General features: G+C 48.6%; 1 protein-coding gene across 2 annotated transcripts in view; it reads left to right on the top strand.

Moving 5' to 3' along the window:
- Positions 1 to 13,496, top strand: part of ADAM19 (ADAM metallopeptidase domain 19) — a 117,921-nt gene that overhangs the window by 97,927 nt on the left and 6,498 nt on the right. For both annotated transcript variants that reach the window (XM_075344293.1, XM_075344292.1), the window contains exons 16-19: positions 602 to 803; positions 1,067 to 1,144; positions 3,488 to 3,596; positions 3,702 to 3,852. In XM_075344293.1, coding sequence (XP_075200408.1) covers positions 602 to 803; positions 1,067 to 1,144; positions 3,488 to 3,596; positions 3,702 to 3,852 — 540 coding nt within the window. The remainder of the gene's footprint in view (positions 1 to 601; positions 804 to 1,066; positions 1,145 to 3,487; positions 3,597 to 3,701; positions 3,853 to 13,496) is intronic.

The following is a 13,496-nucleotide window of genomic DNA, read 5'->3' as shown; positions in this document are numbered from 1 at the left end:
TGCTCCTGGCCCCTCATCGGTGAGCCTTAAGGGTGCTTTACACGCTGCGACATCGCTAGCGATCTCGTTAGTGATGTGACACGCCAGATCGCAGATGCAATCTGCCGAGATCGCACATGTGACCGGCGCTATAAAAACAACCTATGTGCGATCTCGGCAAATAAAAAATAAATTAAACAGCTTAAAAAAAAAATCAAACCTCCAAAATTGCAGTTTTTTAACAGCTACAACAACAAACAATTTAATAACAGACAAATCAAAACAATGTATATACGGTACCCCTATATAATATAAAAAAAATATCAGCTGGGGGGCGCAAAAAATGTCCTCACTAAGCTCCAGACCCCAAAAATTGAAAAGATTACGGCTCTCGGAATTTTGCGACACAAGCAAGATTTAAAAAAATAAATAAATAAATAAATTCAGATTTTTTTTTCCACCACTTAAATAAAACAAAAAATACACATGTTTGGTATCTGTGTAATCGTACTTACCTGGAGTATCATATTGTCTGGTCAGATTTATGGTAACATGAAAAAAACATGATGGATGGTCCAGTCTGTGGGCAGCAGGGCAGTGACTTGCTGTCTTCTCTCTCCAGACATGCCAAATGCGGGAAGATCCAGTGCCTGAGCTCTGCCTATAAGCCCATCGAGCACAGTGCGGTGGCTATAGACACCACCATTACCGTGCAGGGGAGACGCATCCTCTGCCGGGGGACACATGTTTACAGGGTCACTGAAGAGGAGGACATTATGGATCCGGGACTCGTCCTTTCGGGCACTAAATGTGGTGTGAACCAGGTCAGATATAACCCACCCTACCACTTCTATCAATTTTTTTTTTTAATAATTCAATAACGTCTCCAACTTTTTTATATGCTTTGGGATTAATAGGGTTATTCCCAAAATAAGATATTCACGATCTGTAGGATAGCTGTTAATGACGCCTGGAACCCCCAAACATCCTGAGACTGGGAATCGGCCTCGATCTATGACTTGGGAAGACGTAGCGAGGATGAGAATTATTACAGATCTTATCATATACTGTCAATTATTTTCTGCAGATTTGCTTCGAAGGACAGTGCAAAAATATTACATTTTTGCAGGTGGACGAATGTGCAAGAAAATGCAACGGCAATGGGGTGAGTGCCGCTCTCATTCATACCTGAAACATAAAAAACTAAAAAAATAAGGCAAAATTAATTAAAGTGTAGATTAAATGGATTTTTCATTTTCAGAAAATCTGTTCCACAGTGTGATTTGTAGTATAAAAATCTGGCTTTCCTCCCCCTTCCCAGGTCCATCACGAAGTCTCTGCTGTGGGGGAGCCAGTCATATACACTCCTCTCTTATATATGCGGGCAAGACACTTTCTTTAAAGGGAACCAATCATCAGGATTTTCGTGTATAAGCTGCAGCCAGTGCAGTACTGGCACTATCATGCACAGTGTGTACATACCATCAGGGGGCAGCTCGGGTGTTTAGGCAGTGAAATTCATCTTTATAAAGTTTGAAATTTCGTGCACTTTTTGATTGACGTGTGCACCTCTCTGTTAATGTCCGGGCGGGTTATGCTGTAGTTCCCCGCCCCCCCACCAGCCTGTTCCTCCCTCTCTCCTGATGTCCGGGCGGGTTATGCACGTGTTCCCCGCCCCCCGCGCCGCCTGTTCCTCCCTCCCTCCGGCTGTATGTAAATATCTAATCTTCAGAAACATGGCGCCGGAGTGGGCCTCTGCGCATAGCGCTTATCTCCGGCGCCATGTTTCTGAAGCCCGCATTACAGCTTGGTGTCTGCAGACTGCAGAACAGCTGATCGGAGGACGCGATATCACTACCGTGACCGGGTCTCGCAGCACTGCCGTCACGGGGTCATGTGAGTCCATTGTGAACTTACCTCACCTGACCCCCGATGTCGCTGGCAAGCTCCTGTCCTGGCCCGGTGTCCTGAGGCGGCATGTCATCATAGCTACAGCTGATCGCGTCCTCCGATCAGCTGTTCTGCAGTCTGCAGACACCAAGCTGTAATGCGGGCTTCAGAAACATGGCGCCGGAGATAAGCGCTATGCGCAGAGGCCCACTCCGGCGCCATGTTTCTGAAGATTAGATATTTACATACAGCCAGAGGGAGGGAGGGAGGAACAGGCAGCGCGGGGGGGCGGGGAACACGTGCATAACCCGCCCGGACATCAGGAGAGAGGGAGGAACAGGCTGGTGGGGGGGCGGGGAACTCCTGCATAACCCGCCCGGACATTATCTGCAGAGGTGCACACGTCAATCAAAAAGTGCACGAAATTTCAAACTTTATAAAGATGAATTTCACTGCCTAAACACCCGAGCTGCCCCCTGATGGTATGTACACACTGTGCATGATAGTGCCAGTGCTGCACTGGCTGCAGCTTATACACGAAAATCCTGATGATTGGTTCCCTTTAATGCCAGCTATAGATTCTCTGTGCTGGTCTAGTGAGGTGTGCTTTGCTCACCCTCCACAGGTCCACCGAGAAGTCCCTGCTTTTCCCGGTGTCTGTTATACAAATTGCACTTAGGAACCCAGGTTTTACGAAAACCACTATAAGGGATTGTTTACAAGTGGTGTTTTTGGTACTTTTTACCACAGTTTTTTTTTGTTTGGGGGGGGGAATGCTGTGTTTTACAGTAACAGCAAAGCGAATGTAATTTAGAATATATCATTCATTTATTTATCTTGTGTTTTTTTTTTTTGTTTTTTTTAGCTTGTGCTCGCCTCCCAATACAGAACCTTGTAATAATGTCTTCTGTATTTGGTTATATTAAATATATATACTGTATATACTAGCTGTAGTACCCGGCGTTGCCCTGTCTGTCTCTTTCCCTGTCTGTCTCTTTCTGTCTTTTTCCCTATCTCTTTCCCTGTCTGTCTCCGTCTGTCTCTTTGCTTGTCTGTCTCTTTGCTTGTCTGTCTCTTTGCTTGTCTGTCTCTTTGCTTGTCTGTCTCTTTGCTTGTCTGTCTCTTTGCTTGTCTGTCTCTTTGCTTGTCTGTCTCTTTGCTTGTCTGTCTCTTTGCTTGTCTGTCTCTTTGCTTGTCTGTCTCTTTGCTTGTCTGTCTCTTTGCTTGTCTGTCTCTTTGCTTGTCTGTCTCTTTGCTTGTCTGTCTCTTTCCCTGTCTGTCTCTTTCCCTGTCTGTCTCTTTCCCTGTCTGTCTCTTTCCCTGGCTGCATTGTGACATGCCAACATTCTTCTGAAGTTCTGGCTGCATTGTGGCTCCCAGCTCCATTGACTTTAATGTAAGCAGGGTTTCTGGTTAACTATAAAGCACGTGGATAAAATTCCTCTTAAAACATAGTCTGACGTTCCCTGAGTCACATGGGGCGTCTGTGCAAAATTTCGTAATTGTTCATGCGACGGTGCGGATTCTTTTACCGGACATACATACATACATACAGCTATATATATTATAAAGACTACCTATACACTCCATTTTAAGTAATATACTCTGTGATTTACAGATTTGCAATAATAACCAGAACTGCCATTGCTTCCCTGGATGGAAGCCTCCTTATTGCAATGAGACGGGTAATGGCGGCAGCCTGGACAGCGGACCGGTACCTGCGGACAGTACGTCCTCTGAATCTCCATATTTTTTATTTTTTTTTCTATTGATTAGATTGGAAATTACTGGAATTTGGACAATTATATCTGATTTTTAACTGTTTTTCCCAGATTCTCAGTCTGTGGTCTTCTGGATCTTCATTCCTGTGTCATTACTAGCTGGGATGATGGTGATGGTGTCCATATACCTCCACAAACATGGATGCCTACAAAGACTTCTCCAGCCGGACACTGTGCCTGTAGCTGGGTCTCTGCACAAGAGGTAGGTACAGTATTAGGCCATGTTGACATGTTGAGTATTTGAGTATTTCTTTGTCGCTCCTAATTGGGAGACCCAGACAATTGGGTGTATAGCTACTGCCTCCGGAGGCCACACAAAGCATTACACTTAAAAGTGTAAAGCCCCTCCCCTTCTGCCTATACACCCCCCGTGGGATCACGGGCTCCTCAGTTTTCATGCTTTGTGCGAAGGAGGTCAGACATCCACGCATAGCTCCACTGTTTAGTCAGCAGCAGCTGCTGACTATGTCGGATGGAAGAAAAGAGGGCCCATACTAGGGCCCCCAGCATGCTCCCTTCTCACCCCACTTTTGTCGGCGGTGTTTGTTAAGGTTGAGGTACCCATTGCGGGTACGGAGGCTGGAGCCCACATGCTGCTTCCTTCCCCATTCCCCTTAGGGCTCTGGGTGAAGTGGGATTTTACCGGTCTCCAGGCACTGAGACCGTGCTCCATCCACAGCCGCTGGGGAATCTGCTGGATATGGAGCTGAGTATCGTCAGGGACATGGCCCTGCTACGTCAAGGTACTCTGTGTCCCCGTACAGACCGCGCGCAGACACACTGCAGCATTGCTGGGTGTGTTAGTGCGCCGGGGACAACAGCGCTGCGCGCTTGTGCCACTACTCACTACAGCTCTGCTGAGTGAGTTAATGTATTGGGAACTGCCGCGCCGGCCGCTGCTGTCAGTTTACGCTGCGGCGCGGCTGGGACTTGTGGTGCGCCGGGGACTTCCGCGCTGGCCGTGCATATAGGACGGCCGCGCTTATTACTCGAGTCCCCGGCTTTTGCGGCCTAGTTTCGCTTCGTTCCCGCCCCCAGGCCTGCCAGTCAGGGGAAGGGCGGGACGCTGTACAGAACATCAGCGCAGAGGGCTGGAGTCTACTTTACATACTCCAGCCCTCACACTGGACACAGTGGGACGCCAGTTTCCCGCACTTTGTCTGCGGCACGCCCACGGTCCGCCCCTCTTCACAGAACGCCGGCAGCCATTCCTGTGTGCAGTCTGAGCTGGAGAGGGGAGACAAGTTCTGGGAGACCCAGACACGGGATTCTGGCGACCACACACCCGCGTTTGAGCGGGCGGTAAGCGGCACCTCTGGTGCTGACCCCACTAGTGCCGAAGTGTACATTTGTATTTTTATGCTTGCATGCTATACATTGCACTGTACGGTCGCTGGTGATTCTTGGCTATATACCCTCCTAGATTGCTCAGAGGAGACAACAGCATGTCATCCTCAAAAAGCAAGGGTGCCAAGGCACAGGCTTTCTATGCTGCTTGTACCGCATGTGAGGCTACTCTACCGGCAGGTTCCACTGACCCCCATTGTGTGCAGTGCTCGGCCCCTGTGGCACTTGCTCGGCCGGGGCCTCTGCTAGAGGTGACCCAGGGAGAACCACCTGTGAATACTGTCCAGGTGACGGGGACGGAGTTTGCAGTTTTTGCGGATAGATTGTCTGTGACTATGACTAAAATTCTAGAAACTTTGCAGTCTAGACCAGTAACTCAGACCATGGGCACTGTTGAATCATTGCTCCCTGGTCCCCCTCAGTTGGAACAGCTCCGGGCTCCGGGGGTGTCCCATGCATCCCAGGGTGAAGGCTCTGACACGGACGACAGTCCCAGACAGCCTAAGCGAGCTCGCTATGAGCGGCCCTCGACTTCATCACACTGGTCAGGGTCCCAGCAGGAGGACTCTCTGTATGATGAGGCGGAGGTAGCTGATCAGGATTCTGATCCTGAGACCGCTCTCAATCTGGATACTCCTGAGGGTGACGCCATAGTGAATGATCTTATAGCGTCCATCAATAGAATGTTGGATATTTCTCCCCCAGCTCCTCCAGTGGAGGAGTCAGCTTCACAGCAGGAGAAATTCCATTTCAGGTATCCCAAGCGTAAATTAAGTACTTTTCTGGACCACTCTGACTTTAGAGAGTCAGTCCAGAAACACCACGCTTATCCAGATAAGCGTTTCTCCAAACGGCTTAAGGATACACGTTATCCCTTTCCCCCTGACGTGGTCAAGGGCTGGACCCAGTGTCCCAAGGTGGATCCTCCAATCTCCAGGCTTGCGGCTAGATCCATAGTTGCAGTGGAAGATGGGGCTGCACTTAAAGATGCCACTGACAGACACATGGAGCTCTGGTTGAAATCCATCTATGAAGCTATCGGCGCGTCGTTTGCTCCAGCATTCGCAGCCGTATGGGCACTCCAAGCTATTTCAGCTGGTCTTACTCAGATTGACACGGTCACACGTACATCTGTTCCGCAGGTGGCATCCTTAACCTCTCAAATGTCTGCATTTGCGTCTTACGCGATTAATGCTGTCCTGGACTCTACGAGCCGTACGGCAGTGGCGTCAGCCAACTCCGTGGTTTTACGCAGAGCCTTGTGGTTAAGGGAATGGAAGGCAGATTCTGCTTCCAAAAAGTGCTTAACCAGTTTGCCATTTTCTGGTGACCGACTGTTTGGTGAGCGTTTGGATGAAATCATTAAACAGTCCAAGGGTAAGGATTCATCCTTACCTCAGCCCAGACAAAACAAACCCCAACAGAGGAGGGGACAGTCGGGGTTTCGGTCCTTTCGAGGCTCGGGCAGGTCCCGATTCTCCTCGTCCAAAAGGACTCAAAAGGATCAGAGGAGCTCAGATTCTTGGCGGGCTCAGTCACGCCCAAAAAAGACAGCCGGAAGACCCGCTACCAAGGCGGCTTCCTCATGACTTTCGGCCTCCTCTCTCCGCATCCTCGGTCGGTGGCAGGCTCTCCCGCTTTGGCGACATTTGGCTGCCACAGGTCAAAGACCGTTGGGTGAGAGACATTCTGTCTCACGGGTACAGGATAGAGTTCAGTTCTCGTCCTCCAACTCGATTCTTCAGAACTTCTCCACCTCCCGACCGAGCCGATGCTCTTCTGCAAGCGGTGTGCACTCTAAAGGCAGAAGGAGTGGTGACCCCTGTTCCTCTTCAGGAGCAAGGTCACGGTTTTTACTCCAATTTGTTTGTGGTGCCAAAAAAGGACGGGTCTTTCCGTCCCGTTCTGGATCTAAAACTGCTCAACAAGCACGTGAAAACCAGGCGGTTCCGGATGGAATCCCTCCGCTCCGTCATCGCCTCAATGTCTCAAGGAGATTTCCTAGCATCAATAGACATCAAGGATGCTTATCTCCACGTGCCGATTGCTCCAGAGCATCAGCGTTTTCTACGCTTCGTTATAGGAGACGAACACCTTCAGTTCGTAGCTCTGCCTTTCGGGCTGGCGACAGCCCCACGGGTCTTCACCAAGGTCATGGCAGCAGTAGTAGCAGTCCTGCACTCTCAAGGTCACTCTGTGATCCCGTATTTGGACGATCTACTGGTCAAGGCACCCTCTCAAGAGGCATGCCAACACAGCCTGAACGTTGCGCTGGAGACTCTCCAGAGTTTCGGGTGGATCATCAACTTTTCAAAGTCAAATCTGACACCGACCCAATCGCTAACATATCTTGGCATGGAGTTTCATACTCTCTCAGCGATAGTGAAGCTTCCGCTGGACAAACAGCGTTCACTACAGACAGGGGTGCAATCTCTCCTTCAAGGCCAGTCACACCCCTTGAGACGCCTCATGCACTTCCTAGGGAAGATGGTAGCAACAATGGAGGCAGTCCCTTTCGCGCAGTTTCATCTGCGTCCACTACAATGGGACATTCTCCGCCAATGGGACGGGAAGTCGACGTCCCTCGACAGGAACGTCTCCCTTTCTCAGGCGGCCAAGGAATCTCTTCGGTGGTGGCTTCTTCCCACTTCATTGTCAAAAGGAAAGTCCTTTCTACCCCCATCCTGGGCGGTGGTTACGACAGACTCGAGTCTTTCAGGGTGGGGAGCAGTTTTTCTCCACCACAGGGCTCAAGGTACGTGGACTCAGCAAGAGTCCACCCTTCAGATCAATGTTCTGGAAATCAGAGCAGTGTATCTTGCCCTACAAGCCTTCCAGCAGTGGCTGGAAGGCAAGCAGATCCGAATTCAGTCGGACAACTCCACAACGGTGGCATACATCAACCACCAAGGAGGAACACGCAGTCGGCAAGTCTTCCAGGAAGTCCGGCGGATTCTGACGTGGGTGGAAGACATGGCATCCACCATATCCGCAGTTCACATCCCAGGCGTGGAAAACTGGGAAGCAGACTTCCTCAGTCGCCAGGGTATGGACGCAGGGGAATGGTCTCTTCACCCGGACGTGTTTCAGGAGATCTGTCGCCGCTGGGGGATGCCGGACGTCGACCTAATGGCGTCCCGGCACAACAACAAGGTCCCGGCTTTCATGGCACGGTCTCACGATCACCGAGCTCTGGCGGCGGACGCCTTAGTTCAAGATTGGTCGCTGTTCCGGCTACCTTATGTGTTTCCACCTCTGGCACTGTTGCCCAGAGTGCTGCGCAAGATCAGGTCCGACTGCCGCCGCGCCATCCTCGTCGCTCCAGACTGGCCGAGGAGGTCGTGGTACCCGGATCTGTGGCACTTCACGGTAGGCCAACCGTGGGCACTACCAGACCGACCAGACTTGTTGTCCCAAGGGCCGTTTTTCCATCAGAATTCTGCGGCCCTGAACCTGACTGTGTGGCCATTGAGTCCTGGATCCTAGCGTCTTCAGGATTATCTCAAGAGGTCATTGCCACCATGAGACAGGCTAGAAAACCATCCTCCGCCAAGATCTACCACAGGACGTGGAAGATATTCTTATCTTGGTGCTCTGCTCAGGGAGTTTCTCCCTGGCCATTTGCATTGCCTACTCTTCTTTCTTTCCTGCAATCCGGTTTGGATAAAGGTTTGTCGCTCGGCTCCCTTAAAGGACAAGTCTCAGCGCTATCTGTATTTTTTCAGAAACGCCTAGCACGACTTCCTCAGGTACGCACGTTCCTGCAAGGGGTTTGTCATATCGTCCCTCCTTACAAGCGGCCGTTAGAGCCCTGGGATCTGAACAGGGTTCTAATTGCTCTCCAGAAGCCGCCTTTCGAGCCTATGAGGGATGTTTCCCTTTCTCGCCTTTCACAGAAAGTGGCCTTTCTAGTAGCGGTCACGTCTCTTCGGAGAGTGTCCGAGCTAGCAGCGCTGTCATGCAAATCTCCCTTTCTGGTGTTTCACCAGGACAAGGTGGTTCTGCGCCCGATTCCGGAGTTTCTCCCTAAGGTGGTATCCCCCTTTCATCTCAATCAGGATATCGTCTTACCTTCTTTGTGTCCTCATCCAGTTCATCAATGTGAAAAGGATTTGCATTTGTTGGATCTGGTGAGAGCACTCAGAATCTACATTTCCCGCACGGCGCCTCTGCGCCGCTCGGATGCACTCTTTATCCTTGTCGCTGGTCAGCGTAAAGGGTCGCAAGCTTCCAAATCCACCCTGGCTCGGTGGATCAAGGAACCAATTCTTGAAGCCTACCGTTCTGCTGGGATTCCGGTTCCCTCAGGGCTGAAGGCCCATTCTACCAGAGCCGTGGGTGCGTCCTGGGCATTACGGCACCAGGCTACGGCTCAGCAGGTGTGCCAGGCGGCTACCTGGTCGAGTCTGCACACTTTTACCAAGCATTATCAGGTGCATACCTACGCTTCGGCGGACGCCAGCCTAGGTAGACAAGTCCTTCAGGCGGCGGTTGCCCACCTGTAGGAAAGGGCTGTTTTTTCGGCCCTATCACGAGGTGTTATTTTACCCACCCAGTGACTGCTTTTGGACGTCCCAATTGTCTGGGTCTCCCAATTAGGAGCGACAAAGAAGGGAATTTTGTTTACTTACCGTAAATTCCTTTTCTTCTAGCTCCAATTGGGAGACCCAGCACCCGCCCTGTTTTCTTAGGGATTTTTGTTTTTTCGGGTACACATGTTGTTCATGTTGAATGGTTTCAGTTCTCCGATGTTTCTTCGGATCGAATTTGTTTTTAAACCAGTTATTGGCTTTCCTCCTTCTTGCTTTTGCACTAAAACTGAGGAGCCCGTGATCCCACGGGGGGTGTATAGGCAGAAGGGGAGGGGCTTTACACTTTTAAGTGTAATGCTTTGTGTGGCCTCCGGAGGCAGTAGCTATACACCCAATTGTCTGGGTCTCCCAATTGGAGCTAGAAGAAAAGGAATTTACGGTAAGTAAACAAAATTCCCTTCTTTACCTCAGTATTTGTACGGCCACGTGCACATTGAGTATTTAGTGAGTTTTTACCTCAGAATTTGTAAACTAAAACCAGGAGTGGGTGATAAATACAGAAGTGGTGCTCGTGTCTTTATTATACTTTTCCTCTGATTGTTCCGCTCCTGGTTTTAGCTACAAATTCTGAGGTATAAAACTCACCAAATACTCAACGTGTGAACTTGGCCTTACTACACATATAAGCAATCAGTGAAGCAGGTTGATCTCCGGTATTGAAACGATTGCTCCTCAGAGCACCAGTTCTTAAAGATGTGGCCTAATTTGGGTGTAAGATGTAACCCTCATTTGTGTGGGCACAATTAACCTCAGACAGTACAACCCCTGTGCCAAAGGAGGACTCCCCAGAACCTCAAACATCTGGTCTATAATGCTTCACGAAGGTCAGGGCTGAACTCCAAGAGCCTGTCCTGCTGATCTGCTCACTAGGCATCATCTTCTTTCTACCCATGATGTGGACATGACCCTAGTTGAGTGGCTTTTAAAGCCGGTGTGAGTGAAATACACTCCTTCTATGCCTCTTAAACTCCAAATTAATAATATTTGTTTTACGAGTGCTCGGGAAATCAATACAGCACACACGCTAATATGGTGTACTAGAGACTTCTGTGGTATTAGATCTTGTGACCAGTTTAAAGAGTATCTCAGACAAAGAACAAGGTCCCTCTGAACCATGCACCAATAAGCACAGTAGGGGTGTGATAGAAATGTGAAACTTTCCCATCCCCATCAGTGCCACCCAATCTCCATGGCTTCATAAAGTTATAAGACAAGGTGGATACCGTAAGAACAGAATGGAACCTGTTCTCTCACACCGGTGGAGCTTGTCAGCCACTTGCTCATAGCAAATAGCAATAGTCTTCCTCAACCATATGGATACGGAGACTTATGATACCTTCTGCCCCCTCTTCTTCTCTGAGAAGGAAAGTAAGAGATGTTCCAACTTGCTGCACTGTTTTGTGCCGCTCACATACGTCTTAAGAGCTTTGCCAACATCCAGGGAATGCAGGATATTCTCCTTCGGAAGAGGGATCCAGGAAAAAAACTGCAGCGCTAACTGTTGGTTTATATTAGAGAAAGAAGGCATTTTAGGGGGTAAATGAAGGTAGTGTTCATAAAGGTAATCTGTCAGCAGGTTTTTGCTACCTCAGCATGATGTATGCAGAAAGATCCTGAATCCAATAATGTATCACTTAAATTACTGGGTGACACACCAGAATTTTTAGATTTAGCAATGCAGCAGAGCTGAAAAAGCTGCCCCTGCCCACACCAGGCTCTCTATAGAGATTGTACATTGACTGGGAAGTGTCAGAGAGTAGAGGGCGTGATGGACTGCCGTGCACGTGACATTGTAGTCCAAGCAATGATAAGCGCCCTGCTGCTTAAACAAATATAGCAAATAAACAACAGATTGGGAACTTGACAAGACAGGCATCCCTGATTTCTATGTTTTAACCCTTGCAGCATGCTGTCTTCAGATTACATATCAAAAACCTGCTGACAAATTCCCTTTAACAGGACTAAGTCCTGTAGAAATACAAGTTAAGGATATCTGGAAGCCAGAGCCTTAATCTCAGTTACTCTCCTTGCAAACAAAACAGCCACACAAAAACAGGTCTTGAGGGGTAAATAACTTGGTTCAAAAAGGAGTTGCTCCAAGACAAGGCCTAGATACCATCTGGAAACTGGGGGTGTAATATTAGGTCTAATTTTTTGGACCGCTTTCCTAACCTCTGGATAAGTGGTTCCTGGGACAATGTTGAGGGCAGATATCTGGACTCTGATAATACTAGGCTTGAGACCTTTCTCAAAACCTTCTTGAAGAAATCCATAATGTTCCACAAGGTAGGAGAGTGAGAAGTCACCTGGTTCTTGATGCACCAAGCTAAGAAAACCCTTTCAGGAGAGGTCTTGTTGTCGCACCTCTGGAATAATAGTGACAGCCTCTCATAGTCCCATATCATACCAGAGTCAATATAGAGTGGGTACGGAAAGTATTCAGACCCTTTTAAATTTTTCACTCTTTGTTTCCTTGCAACTATTTGGTAAATTCCAAGAAGTTCACTTTTTTCCTCATTAATGTACACTCGGCACCCCATCTTGACGACAGAAAAAAAAACCTGTAAAAATATTTGCAAATTTATTAAACAAAAAAAACTGAAACATCACATGGTGATAAGTATTCAGACCCTTTGCTCAGACACTCATAAGTCACATGCTGTCCATTTCCTTGTGAACCTCCTTGAGATGGTTCTACTCCTTCATTGGAGTCCAGCTGTGTTTAATTAAACTGATAGGACTTGATTTGGAAAGGCGCACACTTGTGTGTATATATAAGACCTCACAGTCCATGTCAGACCAAATGAGAATCATGAGGTCAAAGGAGCTGCCCAAGGAGCTCAGAGACAGAATTGTGGCAAGGCACAGATCTGGCCAAGGTTGCAAAAGAATTTCTGCAGTACACAAGGTTCCTAAGAGCACAGTGGCCTCCATATTCGTTAAATGAAAGAAGTTTGGGACCACCAGAACTCTTCCTAGACCTGGCCGTCCAGCCAAACTGAGCAATCGTGGGAGAAGAGCCTTGGCGAGAAAGGCAAAGAAGAACCCCAAGATCACTGTGGCTGAGCTCCAGAAATGCATTAGGCAGATGGGAGAAAGTTCCACAAAGTGAACTATCATTGCAGCCTCCACCAGTCGGCCCTTTATGGCAGAGTGGCCGACAGAAGCCTCTCCTCTATGCAAGACATATGAAAGCCCGCATAGTTAGCAAATAAAACACATGAAGGGTTCCCAGACTATGAGAAATAAGATTCTCTGGTTTGATGAGATGAAGATAGAACTTTTTGGTGATAATTCTAAGCGGTATGTGTGGAGAAAACCAGGCACTGCTCATCACCTGCCCAATACAATCCCCACAGTGACACATGGTGGTGGCAGCATCATGCTATGGGGGTGTTTTTCAGCTGCAGGGACAGCACGGCTGGTTGCAATTGAAGGAAAGATGAATGTGGCCAAGTACAGAGATATCCTGGAAGAAAGCCTCTTCCAGAGTGCTCTGGACCTCAGACTTGGCTGAAGGTTCACCATCCAACAACACAATGACCCTAAGCACACAGCTAAAATAACAATGGAGTGGCTTCAGAACAACTGTGACCATTCTTGACTGGCCCAGCCAGAGCCCTGACCTAAACCCAATTGAGCATCTCTGGAGAGACCTGAAAATGGTGTCCACCAACGTTCACCATCCAACCTGACGGAACTGGAGAGGATCTGCAAGGAAGAATGGCAGAGGATCCCCAAATCCAGGATCCCAAGAAGATTCATGGCTGTACTAGCTCAAAAGGAGGGTGTGTCTACTTAATACTGAGCAAAGGGTCTGAATACTTATGACCATTTTTCAGATTTTCTTGTTTATTAAATTTGCAAAAATTTCTAAATTTGTTTTTTTTTCTGTCAAGATAGGGGA

This window comes from Anomaloglossus baeobatrachus, chromosome 4 (genome assembly GCF_048569485.1).
Source record: "Anomaloglossus baeobatrachus isolate aAnoBae1 chromosome 4, aAnoBae1.hap1, whole genome shotgun sequence".
NCBI lineage: Eukaryota > Metazoa > Chordata > Amphibia > Anura > Aromobatidae > Anomaloglossus > Anomaloglossus baeobatrachus.
This window is presented reverse-complemented; position numbering and strand designations above follow the sequence as displayed.